This window comes from Cervus canadensis, chromosome 6, assembly GCF_019320065.1.
Source record: "Cervus canadensis isolate Bull #8, Minnesota chromosome 6, ASM1932006v1, whole genome shotgun sequence".
Classification (NCBI taxonomy): domain Eukaryota; kingdom Metazoa; phylum Chordata; class Mammalia; order Artiodactyla; family Cervidae; genus Cervus; species Cervus canadensis.
Genome location: NC_057391.1, coordinates 20,385,097 through 20,404,940, shown reverse-complemented (window position 1 = coordinate 20,404,940; position 19,844 = coordinate 20,385,097). Strand labels below are relative to the sequence as shown.

Sequence of the window (19,844 nt, the reverse complement as noted above, 5' to 3'; positions counted from 1 at the left end):
GCACAGCTGTGGTGTGGTCTGAGCCGAGGCAGGGATGGAGGGAGGGCAGGGAGTCCCCTCTCCGGGAAGCAGCAGCCTAAGTGTATGAAATGCAAGTAATGCTGGCTGCACTTCACAGGAGACAGCCTCCACTTCAGTTTGGCTCTCACCCAGGCCCTGGCCAAGGAAAGCCACTCAATCACACACTAGTTAAAACTAAGTCAGATTTTTATTATTTTCCATAGACCACATCATTTAATAATAAAAAAAATAAAAATAAAAATTGAACAAAAGGAAAAGGTGGATATAAAGTGGAACCGGTGGGCAGGAGGCAAGGGCTGCAGGACAGAAAAGACTGGGAACCGCAGGGGCCCTGGGACTCAGGAGGAGATGCTGATTCAGCTCATAGGTGACCCAGTCCTGGCCCCGGCTGTTCCCAAAAGGGGGGTTCGAGTACCAGAGGTGGTGAGCAGGATGGAGGAAAAAACAAGGGAGGTTTGGGGCTCTTGGCTGTTCCCCATTTCTCAGCCAATACCTCCCTCCCTAACTTAGCTCTTCCCTCTCACAGACTTCACTGGAAATGAGAGGAGAGGGCTGAGTCCCAAGAGAGATTATGGAGGTGGGGTCGGGGTGGGAAGGTGGCCACTGCTCCATTTGGTATTTGGGGACAGGTGGCAGCCAGACTTCAGCACTGGGTGAATGGTGTCAAAGAGCCCTGGTTCCAGGGTGGTGGAGATTGTACCTATCCCTCTGTGGCCTCGAACCCACCCGGGGCAGGGTGGCCCGTGCCTGCAGCTCTCCCTAGTGTTCTCCCGGCTAGCGGCGCCCACCCCGGTCCCGCACAGGTGTGCTCCGACTCCGGCTCCTGCTGTGGCGCTTGGTGTCTCTGCGGTCCCGCTCCCTGCCTCGCTCCCGCTCCCGGTCCCGCTCCCGCTCTCGATCCCCCCGGTCCCGCTCCCGCTCCCTCTCCCGCTCCCGCTCCCGGTCCCGGTCCCGGTCCCGCTCTCGGCTGTGCTCTCGCCGCTTCTCTCGCTCCAGCTGCCGGGTCCGTTCCCGCTCGGCCTCCTTCTCCCTCTCCTTCTGCTCCTCTTCTTCTTGCTCCTTTCGCCGCTTCTCCCGCTCCTTGGCCCGTTCAGCCCGCTCTGCCTCCTTCTGAACAATCTGTAGCAGGCAGGGAAGGCAGAGAACAGGCATCTCAACCCCGTTCACACCAGTCCCACCTGGTCCCCCTGGCTCCTGGACCCTGCACTCCTAGCTCAGGATCACCGTTCGCCTTGCTGTTACACAGGAAGGGGGAGGGCCCAGCAGTCACACCTGTCCTTGTCTCAGAGCCCCAAGCCCTCCCACTTTTCACCTGCTACAGGCATGACAGGTAGCAGCACCATCCATGCCTGGCCTCTCGTATTTCCCAAGCTGAGAGGTGAAAAAAAATCTCTATTTTCTTCAGTGGAGTAGCATAAGCCTAAAATTCCCAAAAGGCCCATCAAGAAAAAAGCCCCCTTAAAAAAGCTAAAATCCCTAGAAAGGAAAAAGAAGAAAAATGGCAGAGTTTATAAAATACAAATTTTTCAGCTAACTAAAAGCAACTTCCAAAAAGTGTGGTTGGCACAGCCAGTTTGGATACACACACACAGTTCCAATCTCCATGTCTTCTACTACCTTTTTGGGTCTGGCTTCTCTATGGCACAATCAACTGGGTCTTGAAACTGCCTCTTTCCATGATGCTTAGCCTCTGCCCTATTATCCTTAGCCGATAGGATATCTAGGCCTACTCCTCCCGTAGTCACATGACTCTGCCCTCCCGGCCCCCCAGCCTTGATGCATCTCTGAGCAGGGCGGGCAGGCAGGCACTCACCTGGCTGTCAGTCAGCGGGAGCCAATAGATGCAGGGAGCTGCCTTGGTCTTGCGGAAAAGGTCGTCCAGCAGCTTGGCAGGTGGTTCCTCCTGAGCTTTCTCTGAGGTGGAAAGAAGTGGTTCAGACTTGATGCACGTGACTCTGTGGCCCGTCCCATTTGGGTCCCTTGCCCACTTACAGGCGGGTACTGTGTCCCCGCAGCTAAGTACCTTTCTTCTCACTCTTCTTTTCTTTAGACTTTGCGCGTTCCTTCCGGCGGCGATCACGGGACCGGGATCGGGAACGGGGCCCTTCTCGAACTTTGTCCCGATCCCACTCACGCTCGGATCGAGTCCGCTCCCGCCGCTCCATTTCCCGTTCCCGTTCTGCCCACTGCTCCCGAACCGCCCGCTCCTGCTCCCGCTGCTCTGCCCTGGGGTGCTGTGGTGGCTGGGCTGGGGGTGGGGGCGGGGGGTGCAGTGGCCGTGGTATCCCCTGCTCTTCTGTCTTAGTTTCAGAGGGACGGTCCACCAAGAGGCCTCGGTGATAGTCCAGCTGCAGGTAGAGAAGGTACAAGGGTGGAGACATCACCACCCCACTGAAGGAGCACGGCTCAACTCGGAACCAAAGTGGAGGGGAGAGGACACTCAGAGACCCCCGGTTTGGCCAGGATCTCGCTGCAATCTCTCGAATGATAGCCCCCCCCGCCCCTCCCCTCTTTCCCCTCCCTCATGAGGGAGTCTTACCTCATCTTGCTCAGCATAGTCAGCACAAAGGAATTTGGGGTTGGACTGGGGCCATTTGACCCCATGCAGAGCTGTGCGGGTGGCAACTGCTTCCTCCACTGTCGAGTACTGACGGGGAAGGGAGAGGCAGAAGGTCACAACAGGCCTTCCCTCCCTCCCACTGCCACAAGGCCTCAAACCTGCCCACGCTGGCCACAGAAGGAGATATAGGGCACAACCTAGAGAACCAGCTCCTTCCCCTCACCGTTACAAAGCAGTGAGATTTGATCTTGTCAATCCAAAAAGCCTCTTCCACCAGAGTTCCTGTACGTCCCAACAACTCCTTCAGTTGGCCTAAAGTGAAGGGACGGACCTGCCAATGAGAATGAAACTTCAGGGTCTGGAAGAAGGCAAGAAATATGCTCAGGTCAGGCTCCCTACAAACTTGAGACAACCCTGCAGGGTGATACTTTTTTCTCATTTTTCAGATGAGACAGGTTGTGAGGTCACGCAACTCACTCAGAGTCAATGAGTGAGTAACCAGCAGACCTAAGAGCTGAACCTAAGAAACACGAGTCCAAAGCTCTGACTCCACATCAAGCTGCACTGTGGGAAACGATGACTTACCAAATTGGAGATGTGGACGATGTTACTGATCTTGCCCCGGGGTGGGGAGGGCACCTGAGCAGTCCGGACTGGGTCATCAATCGTAATGGAAACTCCTGACTTCTGCTGGCTAATGGAACGTCGAGTTAAGGTATCTCCTAAAGTCACTATCAAATAGAGCACATGAATCGTTTTCAGCAGGAGCAATGCTGGCTTTCACCTTCAGCAGGACTTTTAAACTCCCTACCGGTAGTCACCCTTCCATCTAAATGTGCTGAGCGCCTGCACTGTGCAAGGTACAGTCCAGGCTGATCTCATTATGGAGACGCAAAGATTAAACAGATTCGAACCTAGCCCTCAAGCAGCTTGGTAACAGGAAGACGACAAGACACATGTATAAAATACTACAACACAAGGCAGAAGACACTCAATGCTGTAAGAGGTCCAAATCAGGTGCTCTGGGGATGCAGGGAGCCACACGTTTCACTCAGGGCTGCACCCACCTTTCTTGACTTCATGTTCCACAGGTGGGGGCAAGGCCACCTCCACTGAGACCTGGGGAGGTACAGGGGCTTCTGCTTCAGGCTCCTTCTCTTCTTCCTCCTCTTCCCTCTGCCCATTCTCCTGGCCCTCAGCAGGTACCACCTGTAAGGTATCAGGTAACAGAGGGATTCTTAAACACCAAACTGGCATATTCTTTTCTGCCTCTGGTTTCTTGGGGAGAGATGGTGGTAGTCAGCCTGAAGTGTTCTTTCCACTAGGGGGCAGATTTCATTATTAGGTTCACCTGTCACATCCTGGGATTGGTAATACCTTAACTCGTCCATGAGGAAAACTAAGGCAGGAATTGGCAAATTTTTTCTGTATAGAGCAAGACAGTAAACATTATAGAATTTGTGAGTCATATAGTTCCAACTACTCAACTCTTGATATTATAGCACGTAAGCAGCCATAGAGAAAAGTAAATGAACTGGTGTGACTGTGTTCTAACAGAACTTCATTACAAACAACAGGTTAGATTTCATATTCTGCTGACCCCTACAAAGGTCAATTAAGCCAACCCTCTGCACAGACAGCAGATTTCCCTTCCAGAACTCCACCTTAGCTCCCTACTCAGCTGCTCACTCTGCATTCAGGCCCCACCCCCCCAAAGTGGGGCACAGGAGCCTTACCTGAGTGACAGTCCGGCATATTTTCAGCCCTTTGTCATGGGTCCCATCATCACCATTACGCTCTGTCTCATCCTCAGAGATTCGGGAGTCGTCAGCATGAAGATCCACAACAGCCTCCTGCCCCGCCAGGGGTTTGATGTCGGGGATGAGGCTCTGGGACACAGATACCCCCCCACCCCGTTACACTGGGCCCATGTCTACTCCCACCGCATGTGTCTCATCCTCCCTTTCCCGGCCCCTCCCACCTCACCTTGAGTGATTCGGTGGTGATACTGATGGAGGGTTTCTTCTGGGTGGTGGCTGTGCTGGCTCCCCAACGCCGCTTCCGACTAGGCTGGCCCCCCTCTGTGTCACTGTTTCCAGCCGGCACCCCCTTGGTAGCTGCTGTCCCCAAGAAATAGGACCCCACAGTTAGATGGTCCCAGGCTCTCTGCTGGTTCACGCCACAACACCCACAGACAGCCTTCAACTAGAATTTTAGTAAAAGGTTAACTTAAGGATATCACTTTTGGAGATTGGGGAAACCGTGTTTCAGAGTAAACAGAAGGCCTGGAGCCACTTCCTGAAAGATTAAAACTACTGATCTCTGAAGGCAAAAAGGGAGAAGTAACTAGGCTGGTGAGCATTTAAACTTTTACTGGTAGAAAAACCTAAAGCACTGGGGAAGACATACTGAGGATGCCATGGGAATGAGAAAAGACTGTATGATAATAAAATTCAAGTTAGTTTTAGATCATGACGTGATCTGGTTATGCTTTAGGTTAATATTCACACTAATAGGTTGATATTTAAGTCATAAAGATCTATTAAGTATTACACTTTGTCAACTTAAGAGTTCCTCATTGAAAAATGCTCAAGTTGTTACTGTTTGAGGTGTGGGAACTCTCGTTTTCTCAGATGTGCTCTTAGAATAGGCATAAACTGGTAAGCATTTTATAGGAATCCCTCAAACCTACTCCTGAAAAAAGCAGGACTATAGATAAGTAATAGTGAGACACTTCAGTGTATCTCATTAGGGTTAAGAAAGAAATGGGGGGGAAAATGACAAGAATTGTTTATGAAGTTCTGAATTATAAACTGGAGCCTTAACTATGCCATAGATTTGCTGGGTGGAGCTGCTGGGATGGCAAGGGGTGACCCAAGAATGCCACTGAGAGAGAACAGGAGTCTATTTCTCTATGAACTTTTGAGTTTTACGGTATTCTAGACCTGTATCAGGGACTTGGGGCTAAACTTACAGACAACGGAGATCTTCCTCTTGAATGATTTGGGCAGCGAGCTCTGTATAGAGAAGAAAGGGCGGGGGGGGGGGGCGGGAAAGAGAAAGAGACACACCCCACAGAGAGGTGGAAAGGAGGTTAGATGGGGCAGTCTTAGCACAGGTTCCAAAGACACAGAGAGATAGAGACACAGAGACAGACAGAGACCAAAACAGAAGCGGCAAACGGCAAAAACGAAGCAGAATCAATGCAAGTTAGAGAAAAAAATAAAACCAAACATCACAGCAGGGAAAAGTCATCTAGTCCATACCACACCTATGTATTAGCTTAACCAGAAATAAGCTGGAAGAATTTCAGTAGCCTCCCAGCCCTTTAAAAGCATTGGTCATGCCCTCTTCCACTAGTCTCTATGGATGGAGAGGACACCAAACCCAACAAGCTATGCCCCAAACTGAGTTATTTAGTCCTTCTGAGGTCTTCCTTGCTAACCGGAGCAAAATATGAGTAAACAAGGAAAACCAACTCTGGGATGGCAGCTGCGACAGTATAATCCTCCTCCTCTACTCAATGCCCAGCCTGACATCCAGACAGTGGCTCTGAGCAGCTTGGACAGCAGATTGTTAAAACTGCCTGGATCACTGCCACACTGTGGAAAAGGGCAGCACCAGACTCACTGGAGAGGAGCCTCTGAAGCCAAGTGCCGGCAGAAAGAATTTAAAGGTGTCTTTGGTAAAGACAAGATTTTATGAAGGGCAGACAGTACCCAGGAAGAGTTTCAGACTTTCCGACCACTGTACTGAGCTCTAGCAGAGCCCTACTATGTCGTCTCCAAACAGGGCTTATGCCTTAGGGGCTCTGTCAAGGACCAGAAACTTCCAAACTTGCTTTTGAGTAAGTTTCTGCCCCCAAACACTCAGTGGAAGACTGTGGACAGAGCAAAAAGAGGAAGAGAGAGCGAAAAGGGGAACAGAGCATTTTCAGATTTAAGTGCTTATTTCTGGAAAAACTAAGACCTACCACCCTTCTAAAGGGTAGGGCAGGAGCCCTCTTGATGAAATCCCTTTCCCCCATCCACCCGCCAGCCCCGTTTGTGTTGTCTAACCAAGTCTCCTTGGTCTCCTTTAAGGGCCAGCCTGACCCCTAGCCAGGCCACTCTTGATGGGTAAGTTAGTGAGAAAAAAAAAAAGTCTTAATTAAAACAGGTAGAACATGAACCAGATAAATAAATCCAATAAAGAAATCAGAATAAAGATAAAGAAAAAAAATCAAAATAAAAGATTAAAAAAAGAGGAGAAAGAAGAAAATAAAGAGGAAAATAAACTAGGAATATGACAAATGTTCCAGGTACCATCTCACACCTGGGATCTTCAGTTCAGCCAATCGCACCTCACTGTGTACTGTATCTAGTCAACCGCCGGTCCAATCAGAATGAGCCCTCCCTGCTAGGCGCTGTGCAATTGGTGGGGGGTTGGGTTGGCAAAAAAGGTGGGCGCACGGCGTGGTGGTCGGCACGGCACTGCCAGAGTCCTCCCAGGGGCGCACGGGGGGCGGGAGGGAAACGTGTGGGGGGACGCTGCCCAGTTTCCATGATGTCAAGACAGTTCACTGGCGGTGGCCAGGCTCAGCGAGGGGTACAGGGGGACAGGGGCAGAGACATCAGTTCTGGCCCTGTAGGGGCATCATCCTGTAGTCCCTGATGAGATGGCCTGTTTGAGTAGCAGGAATGGTCCTGGCCTTTTATCGTGAGAGGCAGGCAGGACCCTATGTCCACCAGTGGCAAGCTGCAGCAACACCACCACCCAGTGCTTGGAATCCAGGTGATGACTCCAGAGTCCCTTTCTCCTCTGCCTGTAACTGGGGAGGGGGTCCTCTCACCGAGTGGGTTCATGAAGCCTCTGTTGAAGGCAGCCTGGGGGCAGTAGGTGGACAGCCCCAGGACCTGGCACACATTCAGCAGCAAGGTCAGAATACTTTTCTTCTGAGTGGTGTGTGGCATCTCCTCAGGGACTCCAGCTGAGACAGTGGTTCCAGTCAGGTGGATGGATGAGCCCCTGCCTCCAGGGATGGAGGAGAAGTTGGAGCAACCAACATGCTGCCCTTCACCATGGACAACAGGGACCAAAGGAAAGTCCATCTGATGAGCAAATGATGATACATGGCTGGGCTGTCATCAGCATTAAATCCCTGGGTTCAGACCCTAGACTTCTCTGCAGGGTTCCTAGTCGTCACAGCTTAAGCCGAGAGCCCCACTTGGTATTTTACAGCTGGCACTGTGATCACAAACATTGACTCTTTAGGTGGTCTTGGTGCCCTAGTTGGGGATCCCAACAGTCTGCAGCAAACAAGGCAACCCACAGTCCTCAAAAGGGCAAGGGCGTGTGGGCAGGCGCCCCAGCACTGACACAAGCTCTTCTTGGGGTGTCCCAAAGAGGGAGATGATGCAAGTCCACCCCTTTCCAAATGCTTTTTGCTTTCTTAATACAAGTCTCTCCAGAACAGTGCTCTTCTTGGCCCCCTGATGTAAGCAAGGCAGGGAGGCAAAAGGGGGCCCATCACAGGATCCCATACACATGCCCCCCTCTGGCCAAGACACCTGGATAGCAGACTCGGCTCTGACTGGGCAGCTCAGTAGCAGCGGTTGGGTCCAGAGGAAGAGGCGGCATCAGCGATTGGCCAGTTGGGCAGGGTTATATTTTACGGGCGGATTACCGTACATGAGGTACTTGGACAAAGTTTTACGGGGAAGAAGGACCTTGTAATAAATAATATTCTGCACATCAAATCACTTTCACCGGCCCCCACCCCCGCAACACACACCAAAGAAAGGCTACACACACAACAGTCCCTCCCACCCTGTTACTCTAGTCCCAAACCCAGCTAACTCTTTCTCTAATTACTTTAAGAGCCAAGAAGACTTCGCTGGCTCTGATGGGAGGAACCCCCTGAATTGGGTGCAGGACACAAGATAACATATATGCCCAAAAAGTAAGTTGAGGAGTCACAAAAATAGCCAAGGGGCCTCTGGGATTACCCCAGGAGCTGGCTTCTGAGTAGCTTCTTGCAACAAGACCACTGGGGGGCAGATCAGCAACAAAAATTCCTCAGCATGGTGGTCAGTGGAGATCCACCAAAGCCCACTAGATGGCGCTGAGCTCCAACATGCTTTTAAAAAGGAGGGAAAGCTAGGGGGGCTACCACAGGGAGAAGCTAGAGAAGGCAGCAGGGAAAGCTAAGCCTGGGTCTTAGATCAAGGGCCATTAACTGACTTTCCGGGTGGTAACAAACTTCCCCAACTGCACTACTTCCCCAACAAGGAAAGGGGGATGAAGGAGCCCTGTCCCATCACATAGGGTCTCCCTGGCTAAACCAGCGAATTCTCCCTTGGCCCTGTCCTGATCCAAATCTTTGCCTAGTCCCTTTTTTAAGCTATCCCACTGTGGAAGAGGGATCACTGGAGTGTTCTACTCTTTCCCCTACGTCCACTCCTGCCCACCCACCCCAGTAGGTGGCTTGGATATTTACCTCTTTCTTCTCCTCATCCTCAGCATTGCCCTCTGGACGATCATCATTGCTGACTTGGTCTGCAATAGGCATGGGGGGCTCTGGAACCTCATTTTCAGGTCTGTTTTCACTTGTGTCCATGGTCACTTCCTCCTTCTCCTCACTGTCAGTATGGGGATAGTTTGGGGGGCAGGAAAGAACCAAGGGGAAGAGAGAACAAGATGTTAGGTCTTGGGTCATGGAAACCTCCATGCCTCAATACTTGGGTGGGATTGGGAGGGCTGCTTTTCTAGACCAAACTAGAGACCTTGCCCCCACAGGAAAAGCAGACAACCTTTTTCTTAGGGGAAAGAGCACAGATCACAGCAACCACATCCTCCCACTGCCCAGGTGGGATAAAGCTGTGATGTATAAACTCAGGACTCCAATGCTCTTGGGTAATTCACCAGAGTACTCTTATATGAAGAGGAGAAACATCCCTCTCTGAAAAGTCCCTCAAAAGTGACTGTTATTTGCCCACAACCCCAGGGCCTCCCTAGCCCGTGGTCACAGGCACTCTTATTTAACCAAACTGCATGAGAAACTAAGGGAAGCCCGAGTCCTTAAAAAGATGAGAAAGAGCAGCCAAGGCTGTGGCAAATGACCCCAACCTTGTTGTTTAATCAGCTGCTTAGGGTAAAAGCCTAATGACCCACAGATCTGGAGACACCAGCAATGGAGAAATGGTGGGGTGGGGGCTGTAGGGAGAATAGGGCTGGTGAGGGTTCAAGCTTCAAGGACTCTCTCTAATCCACAAGGAAAAATTAACACTGCCAAAGTATGAAAGCTCAGAGAAGAACCAGGCCACTTTTACCTGCTCAGAGGTGTAGGAATTGTTCTTACATTCGGCTTTCGCCCAGTTTCTCCCACTCCCTTATTCCAACTTCCAAGAGATAAAGAGAGCAGGCCTCCCAGTCAGGACACACCCTCCCCCACATCACGCATCCCTCCCCCCGGTGCCCCCCCCAACAACACTGAACCCACTCCCCCACCCCTCCGAATCACACAAGTAGGGTCCCAATGCAGGCCATGAATCTCAGAGGTTCACTTCAGATAAACTAGCTTCCCAACTTCTTTTTTCTGTCTTCATCCCTAACTTGTATCTCTAATCTCACCCCCACTACCACCCAAACACTGGGGTGGGGAGGGGAGGGCAGGGAACGAATCAAGATGAACAGGGTCCCCTCTCTAAGTCTCAAGAGAGGAGAAGCCAAGCCTCCACAGGCTGATAACCGCCACCAGAAAATTCGGCATTCTCGACAGGCTGCCTGACACTCAGAGGTCAGAACAGCCTCCCCAGAGCACGGGAGGGATGCACGGGAGGAGGGGGGGAGGAGAAAATCGGAACTGTGCCCCCAGCTAATAGGCTCCCACAGAAACAAGAGATAAACTGCCTGAATCTAAAGAAAAGGCTCATCCAAAAAATACCTATTTCCCACACAGAGAGGGCAAGTGAGGCCAATTAGAAATCAGGCAGGAAGGACAAAGGGGGAAAGCAGAATGACTGAAAACAAACCAAAACGAAAGACGGAATGAAAGCCATGGGGAAGAGAAGGGAGATGAGGGGGGCTAGAGAGGTAGGGAAAAAGGATACATGGAAATGTGAAGCTCTCACCCTTCTTTGCTTTCTGATAACATGATTTTTTTTCTCCCCCTGGAAGTGCTGTTTATCCCTTTCTGGAATGGAAGAAATAACAAAAACCAAACAAAAAAATCCTAAAAAATTTAAAAAAACAAAACAAAACACCTTCCTTGTCCCAAGATCCCACCACCTCCTCCCCGGCCACCCGATCCAGAGAGAGAAAATCGAGATGCAGCAACTGGGGATCCAAAAAATGGTAAATGGAAGGAGAGGTGGTGGTGGTGAGGGGAGGCTAAAATAGATCTGGATTTTAAGAGATAAGCGTTAAGTCCTCACGGCAAACCCCGAATTCGGCTGGATTGGTCTCTCTGGAGGAGGAGGAGGAGGAGGGCCAGGCTGCTGGTAGTGGCTGGCTCTATTGTACTGGCGGAGCGGTGGCGATCAGCCGGAGACATGCAGGGGAGCCATCTTGCCACTTACCCAGCAGCCCGTGTGTGCGGATGGGGGAGGGCCCTGCTGCAGCAGGGGAGGGGAAAGCAGAGAGGGAGGGCGCTGAGTGAGCAAGGCTCTTATCCTCTGGCAAGCTACTCGGAGCTCACTGCTGGCTCAAGAGGCCTGGCCCTTTCCCTTCCTTTCTCAGGTTACAACAGCTAACGAGGCCTAACCCCAAAGGGAAAGGGTGCTCTCTCCTTGTCTTCCCGGGGGGAGGGCGGGAAAGGGGGCTGGGAGGAGAGGACAAAGTTACAGCTGTTTGCTTGGAAGATTCCAGAAAATAGAAGGAAAGGAAACAGCAGAACTGGGAGTGAAAAAATGGTAAGAAGGAAGGTAACAAGGCCAAAGTTGAATAGAGACGGAGGGAAGGGTCATGAGCAATTTTTTAGGTGTCCATCTTTCTCTATCCCAGAAGCCAGGCATGGAATATTGAAAACTGATCAGTTGGCTCAAGGTGGGAAGATGGGATAAGATTTGGCACTATCTAATCACTATATAGTAACTGGCTGCTCACGGCAGCAATGACCATGTGTTACTACTTTAGGGAGATGAAAGAAAAGGATAAGCAGAGGTGCTTTCTGAATTACCAATAGAGGAGGGGAGAGGTATCTCTAAAGAGAAGACAGACAACATTGTTTCACAGTCTTTAATAAGGTCACCCTGCCCCAGAGCCTGCAGGAGCCAAAAAGAAAAGGATAAACAGGGCAAGGGGACCTTGCCTAAAGCATGAAGGCCGCTTCTTGGAGCAAGGGCTCCAAAGTGAGGGCTCTGAAGTATGTAAGAAAGGGAAGTGAGAGAACTGTTACTGGGAACAGGGTGGGGTGGGGTGGGGTGGGGGTGTGTGTGCAGATCTGTTGGACAAAAAGTGATTGGGAACTTAACAGAAATGATTAATCATAAGCATCTCCAAACTAATGTAAAAAGTGAAGCTGTCTCTACCCATTCAAAAAAGCACTCAGCAGATGCTCAGAATGCTCATATGTTGACTACAAAAGTGCTCCTTTCGTAGCCTAGTTGCAGTAAAGGTTTAACATTAGAACAAGCTTCTGGATTCTTAACCAAAAGCTTAATATTTCATTCGTAATACCAGAGCTTTTAGCTAGAACTGAAATTTCCTCCCTGCTGCTTAAAATCTTAAATGTACACACCAACCACATGCTAGAGCACTCACGTTTATACACCACACTACAGTTCCTTTTCACGTAGTGGTCCCTGTCTGCTCAGCAAGACTGAGAGGCAGGGGTCAAATGGCCTAGGGCTCAATCCAGGCCCCAGCCCCACCTCACACAAGTAGCACACAAGTGATACTGAGAGTTCCTGATCCTCTCTGTGTATCAGTTTCTTTATCTGTAAAATTGGGGTAATAACAGCATCTATCTCATCTAACTGTGTGATAAGGATTTGCTCTTAGGAACCTGGCTTGGAAGACACCCCAAGTCAAGGCAAGGATATGTGTAAAACACATGTATGTTTAATAGGCCATTATCTCATCTGATACTACCTATGGAGCTTTTTAAAGAGTGTCCTCAGAGTGTAGACTGCTCTTTCTATGATGTAAAGGCAATAACTGGTTTGTTGGGTTCCACTAATGCCCTCACCACTGCCTAGTACCCTCTGGTTACTTGCCCCTTACCCTGCAGAGTTCCTCAAAGTCAGGGACACCTAGCCTGGAGCCTAACACAAAGAAACGTTCAGTAAATATTTCCAAGTTAGATTGTCATTGTGGGTACCAAGTAAGATACTTTAATAAATGACTGCTGCATTAAAAGTTTTAATATTTTTTAGACAGAATTCCCACAAAGACAATTACCCAACAGAGAAATGTTACTTTCAAACATCCTCAAATACATGTTCCCTGTCCATCAATTGTCCTAAAATACTTTCAGCTGCCAATACGCCTCTCCAAAAGTGGCTTCCTTGGAGGAAGAATTTTAATAGCAATTCTATCTCATTTTTTTCAAGAATAAGAATTTTACGATTGCTATCCTTGGTCTTTGTGAGACATGAGTTTGTGCGATCTATTCCCTCATGATCAAACCTATGGGATCTAAGAATTACCAAAACTTTTCTAAGAGGAAACTTCGAAATTGTCCCAAAAAGGGGGACTCAATCTACTTGCAGGCCTAGTCCCAAAGTCTTCTTAGTTATGTGTCAGAGCCCCACGCAGCATTTCTTGGTAGAACCTTTTAGACAAAAAGCATCTCCTTTTCCAGTATTTAAGTTCTTGGACAAATGTTTCTGATACCTTTGAAAAGAAAGTGAAACTGCATGGGGATTGGGGGTGGATGATATTGTTTAGTCAGTAAGGCACATTCGACTCTTTTGTACCCCATGAACTGGAGTCCGCCAGGCTCCTCTATCTATGGGATTTCTCAGGCAAGAATACTGGAGAGGGTTGCCATTTCCTTATCCAGGGTATCTTTCTGGACCCAGAAAGGGAACCTGTCTCTTGAACTGGCAGGCGGATTCTTTACCACTGAGCCACCGGGGTGATACCTACCCATAATTAAACAGAAAACAAAGCATTTGCAGCCCAGAAGAAAAGGACAGAACTACTTGAGGGCTAGTAATATCACATTAGAGTTCATATCTGAATATGAATGAGATTCAAAGAAACTAATGGAAAAGTGAAATTTCTATAGACATTTATGTTTGAATTTTATTGTAGTAAATTCACAAAGAGCTGAGGACTGATATGAAATTTAAGTAATAGTGGGATTTGACTACCTTTGGTAGTGAGATTTAAATAAAGAATACCCTCAGGAGCATACTAGTTCCAAGATAACCAACAAGAGTATGGTTTAAGAGGGTATGTCCTTAGATACCAACTTCTCAGTGAGTGAACTCTATTGATAACAATAAATTCTACTTTTTAAAAATGATGCATCATTTGGCATATTGGCATCGTAGGTCCCCTGGGCAGTATCAATTACACTGGCATATTGGTTTAAAGGACCATTACCTTCCTGCTATTTGGGCAAAAGGACAACTAAACACAGTGTCAAGGGCCTAATACTTCTACTGCCTGCAAGGTTTGTATATACAGGAAGGTTTTATTTAGAAAAATTGGGGTTTGAATTAACTGCTACTGGATGATATAGCTGTCCACACAAAGTTTTTCCTTTCCCTTTCCTTTTTTCCTCTATTTTTTTTAATGTAAAAAAGAGAGTTCCCTTTTTTCCTGTGTGTGAGTAAATTTTTGTTCTATCTATAGCAGGCAGGGCTGGATTTTGGAACAGGGCTCAAATGAAACAGGACTGAGGCTCACAAATTCCTGCCCCAAGAAATGAAAAAAGATACCTTACCTCATAAATCTAGAATCCCTCAGGGAACAATCAGAATCACAATGGATTTAACCAACCACAGCAAAAAAAAAAAAAAAATTTAGGTCATCTCTTCCAAGTGGTGAGAGGTCCTTGAAGTAATTTTTTTTAACACTTTACTGAATCAATGGGCCCTAGCTGTATTTTTTAAAAGTCATGTGACTTCTCGTTGAGACAGAGAGGAAATCCAAGGTTAAACCACAAATGGTCTCTTTCATTTAGCACTCCCTGTTGTTTCATCTCACTTCTAAAATTGGGCAGGCTCCAGAGATCACCAGGCTAAACACTAGCACTCAAGAGGGGTGAAAGACCAGGAGGAGTGTTGTGAATCAATTTAGCAGGGCCTCCAGAAGTGTAGCCAAACTTCTCAAAGACTCATTTACCAAATCCAATGCCAGAACATCCTATGGGTTTTGGGCATGTAATTCTGTTAGGTTGCCAAACAGACCATCTGAAAGGCAGACGGAAGGAAAGCAGGTAACCAGGGATGTGTATGAGGCACTTGAGCTCAGATTGCATTTCTAATCTATGGGCTGCTCCACGGAAATCTGCCAACAGATTGGCAAATCTCAGGATTTGCCCAAGGTGCCATTTGCTATCTCCTTGCCAGAATCAATGTGACTAGATGACCTCAGTCTTAAAATACAGGTCAAAGCCACTTTTACCTAAGGAGAAAAACTCTGTATATTGCTGGGAGCCAGCACAGGAGATCCCACCCATGACAAGGTCATGAGAAGACCTGACAAGCAAGGCAGATCACGACTTCAGGGATTTCGAAAAGCTGCCCCGGCGCTCACCTTAAAGATGATCTCTGTCTTTCTGATGCTTGCTATATTAGACTACTCCCTAATTTCTGTGACACAGGCAGAAGGCCTTCCCGATCTCTCTCCAAACAGAATTGTTAGGGGAAGTACACTGACTGAAACCACCCACCCTGGCCAGGCACCATAGTAACCATTTGCATGAGTTGTTTTATGACAGGAGATCCTGATAAGGAATAAGGAACTAATAAGCCACCACCAACCGGAAGAGTTCGGGAAAGGTCAAAAGGAGACACCGCGTGTCCGTCCACTTTCCAGAATCCCTCTTGCTAGCATCCATCTTGGCTGAGCGATGCATGCACCACCAGGAAAGACTCTGAATTAGAATGATTGGCCAAAGACCACCCGGAAACTAATCCCATCACCATAAAACCCCAAGACTGCAAGCCAGTTCTCCTGGGTTCCCTTACCTACTGCTCTCCACCCGGGTGCCCTTTCCCAATAAAATCTCTTGCTTTGTCAGCATGTGTCTCCTCGGACAATTCACTTCCAAGTGTTAGACAAGAGCCCAGTTTCGGGGCCTGGAAGGGGTCCCCCTTCTTGCAACAAATGGCGACTCTGGTGGGGACTCTTCTTCGCTGAGACTGACATCCTGACCACTCGGGGTACTCAGGGGCCAGCTTGCCTGCCAATGGACCAGACCCAGTGGCCGCAACTGGGACCCTTTTGTCCCTGGTCTCCTCCTGACGCGGACAACTGGCCAGAGTAAGGAACTGGCCCCGACAGGTAAGGAACAAGAGACTTTATTGACCTCTCTCCCGTTCCCTCTCTTTCCTCTCCTTAGCCCTTCCTAATCCTTCCCGTTTTTCTAGTCCCCTGGTCCTGGATGCAGGAATCTGCTCGAAGGGCCTCAGCTTGAGCTGAGAATTGGAGACTGATCACCTCCTCTTAGCAGAGAACTCGAATTCTGGTTCTGTTCTGGTCTGGTTTCTGGTAGGGCCGAGTTCCAGTCTTCCCTTCTCTGGAAGCCCAGGGAAAAGTCCTGTAACGCCTGGGTTTCTGCAGGTGGCAGGAGATGTCTGTAAGGCTACCCCTTTTGCCCTCCTTTCCCGCCTCCTCCTTCTTTCAACCTGGCTTCCTTTCCTCCTTTTGAAATCTTTGAAGACACATCTCAAGTTCTGTGTCTCTATAGAAGGTTTTCTGAGAGACTGTATTCTTGTATTTAAGGGAGTGTCTGATGAGGACTGCCAGGTTTATACCTTTGTGTTTTAACTCTGTTCTGTGTTGTGATTTGTGATTGCCATTTTGCTTTGTCTGGCCAACAACTGGTTTGGACCTGCTGCCATTTTGTTAGAACTTGATTTTCTTTCCCTGTGCCTTGAGACTAGGGCTCTCAGGAACACTTATCTAGACCACCTCTAACTCCTGAGACTGAGGAAAAAGGGAAAAAGCCTTTAAAATTTTTATTTATTTCAACTTTTATAAGCTAGTAAATTTTATATTGTAATATCTAACTCATGACCAAACTTAGAAAATGAAGCTAGATCTTGTACTGTGTCTGTCTAAATATGTCTTGGTATGTCTTTGTCTCTGGGTAATATTTTTTAGGTTAATTTGTAAATGAGCTCTATTTAATTGGCTTAAAGAAAGGTAAGCGCTTACAAATCAAATAATTCTAAATTAAACAATAAATTCCAGGTTCAGGTGAACTAGGAAATATTCAGTATTAAATACCTGATATTAATGTTTGTTTGTTGACCTATCTAATATAGCCATGTCTTAGAGTAATTAACATCAAGTAGAATATCTTCATTGTACCTGGGTTTAATATAAGTTAAATATTATATCTGTTACAAATTTGTCAGCAAGGAAATTACCTCAAGTGAAGAAACTTCTAAAAAACGTAAATGAGATATGAGTTTGTATATAAACTCTATTAAGAATAATTATTCTTTAGGAATATCTGTCTACAACAGTCTCTCCAGATTGGCATTACTTGAATTTCTAAGGGTTGTGCTAAACTAAGTATTGGAAGTCTATTGAATAATTAGGTCATTTCCAAATAAAATAAGATTTTGAAACATTTACTACTAAACACTGATTTCCTTTTACAGAAAAACTAGAGATTTGGGACTATAAATGAATAATGTTTGATGCCATCCTAAAATGTTTTAAGAAAGCAAGGGTTTTAGAAATTATCACTGGTATTTATGCTCACCAATCTATAAAATGCTAATATAAAAGTTAGCTCTTGGTTGCTAAAGGAAAGCAGGAAGTGTGCTTTCAGTAAAAAAAGGTATGAAAAAATACTAAAAAGAGTTATGCAAAAAAAAATAAAAAACAAAAAAAAAAATAAAAAGAGTTATGCATGATCAGGATTTTCTAAAATTGGATTACAATTAGTTAGATAAATGGGTTTTTTTTTTTTTTTTTTTAAGATAAATGGGTTTTGTTAGGAATGACAGGCCATAAGAAAACTGGTTAGAGCCAATTAGGTCCAAGATGGTGGAGCTGACTTTCACTAGACCTTGAGCCTTGGTATTTACACCCATTGTGACATATCAACAAGCTAAATGATACACCCATCAACACTGACTAAATCCGGCCAAATGTTCTAAACACTTTTAATTGATCTTTTCAATAAAACTTCCTAAATCGAATTCTTTTGAAGTTCCTTTGACTTCTAGCTAACTTTGGGGTGCTTCAGAGGGCCCCTGAAACATCCCAAAGAGAGATATTAAACTGTGTTTATTTGGTTGGTTAAATTACATGAAAAAGATTCTCAAATGAGTAATAAATCCGCTCATGTTATAATGTATGGTAAAGTTACTAATACAGGTATCCCAGAAATTATATGGAGTTCTTAACATTTTGATATGTCTTGTTATTCTAATGAGAAACCTGATGACTTCACAAAAGTTAACAAAGGACTGAATGAACCAGTGAATATGCTTATAACTTTTATGGTTTCTATCCGAAAAATTACAGGTTTGAATCTTGTGTTTTCTGGGAGTAGGGAAAACCTTCCTCTCAAACTAATTATGAAAATAATTTGGTAAGATTATATGTTATAAACAAAACAATTATATTTTCTCTCTATCTGACTCCTCCAGAAATTTAAAAACTCTTAGGTTTCCAGTAAGTTTATCAAATGAGCTAGGAAGGTTATCTCACTAACAGGTACAAAAATCTCAAGCAATTTTTGAGACCTTAAAAAGGGAAGAGTTCACCTAGATTTGTTAGGCAAAATCTGTGATAAGCCTTTGGTGTGAGTTTCCCAGCCCTGTTTTATATTAAAAGTTCAGTCTGAGATTCTATAAATGTTTCAGCAAAATAAAAAGTCTATAATCAATTATGGTTATATGAATCATTAGACCAAAATTAGTGAGAACAGACATATTTTGCAAACAAACTAGCCTTAATTTGGTTATATTTGATAAAAATGAGGGTAACTTTAGAGAGAAAAAGATATTTCAAAAAATGTTAAATCCCAGTTTGTTAATGGAGGTCTGCATGTAATAAGACTCATTTCTTGGATAGTTCTTTGCTGTTATGTGACATTAATGCAAAATTTAATTGAATTCTTAAAGAACACCCTAAGTTTGTTTCTGAAGCTTATCTCAGTAATCTATCTTTGTTTTTTTTTTTAGTAATCTATCTTTGGATGAAGATCAGATGCCTCATGACCTGCAACCAGGACTGGAAAAAGACATAATTTAAGAGACTGTCTCCAACCTGGATGGAAGGACTTTTTATCAGGTACTCTTAACTAGCTCATGCACAATGAAACTGAAGGGAAATTAACTCTTAGATTAATTCCCACTTCCAAAGGCCCCTACACTGGATTGGTCTATACAGAAGACAGCTGACCTGATCTCACCTTAAAATGATGCTCAAACAGGAGAAACTACACTACACCAGGATGAGAAGACAACGACATCAGAGGTAGACAGCTTGCCCAAGATGCTGGATCTGGTTTGTATGATCATTTATAATGTTTTCTTGACTTCTTACACCTTTGCATATAAATCAAATGCTTTTCTATCACAGGCCTGATCCTATGCCAGTTTTAGAAATCAATCCAATTGTTGGGTTTGTGGCCAATTACCTGTGTCTAGTTCTGGGTTACCTTAGTAAATTTCTCTACTACAAGGCTCTAACTGGTTGGCCCTGAGAAAATTCACTTAAAAAAAAAATTAGAGTCGTATTCAGGTCACTGTGATATTACTAGATGGGATCCCCTCACCGGGCCAATTAATAATGCCTGCTCTGACTCTGGCCATAATTTGAGCTTTTTTCTATTACTCAAGCTCAGACCAACAAGAAAAGTTTCAGCAAAGGAGAAAGAAATCTCCCACAATTATGAGAAGGATTTATATAGATAACACCAGGTTACGGTAATTTAGGTTTAAAGTCTCTTCTGTGTTGGAAACAATTAAATCATACTAAGGATAATCAGTCTAGTAACACTAGAAAACTGGGCTATGTGCCTTATAGACAGTGGTGCCAATGTATAATTTCCCTGAAAGATAAAGATTTGTACACAGCAGACTAAGTCAGACGACCTGGGATATACTGGGCTACATCTAATGGAAGCTCTTAACTTAAG

At 46.3% G+C, this 19,844-nt stretch overlaps 1 protein-coding gene across 7 annotated transcripts in view; it reads right to left on the bottom strand.

Moving 5' to 3' along the window:
* Positions 1-189: 189 nt before the first annotated feature.
* The window catches only part of ACIN1 (apoptotic chromatin condensation inducer 1), a 37,979-nt gene continuing 18,324 nt past the window's right edge, over positions 190-19,844 (bottom strand). For 2 of the 7 annotated variants that reach the window (XM_043471172.1, XM_043471176.1), the window contains 11 exons: positions 9,060-9,201; positions 5,556-5,598; positions 4,568-4,701; positions 4,318-4,470; positions 3,649-3,790; positions 3,167-3,312; positions 2,805-2,912; positions 2,561-2,668; positions 2,045-2,369; positions 1,835-1,935; positions 190-1,140 (listed from right to left, as the gene is read on the bottom strand). In XM_043471172.1, coding sequence (XP_043327107.1) covers positions 796-1,140; positions 1,835-1,935; positions 2,045-2,369; positions 2,561-2,668; positions 2,805-2,912; positions 3,167-3,312; positions 3,649-3,790; positions 4,318-4,470; positions 4,568-4,701; positions 5,556-5,598; positions 9,060-9,201 — 1,747 coding nt within the window. In that variant the 3' untranslated portion in view covers positions 190-795. The other 5 variants (XM_043471178.1, XM_043471179.1, XM_043471174.1 and 2 more) reach the window with 5 other exon arrangements.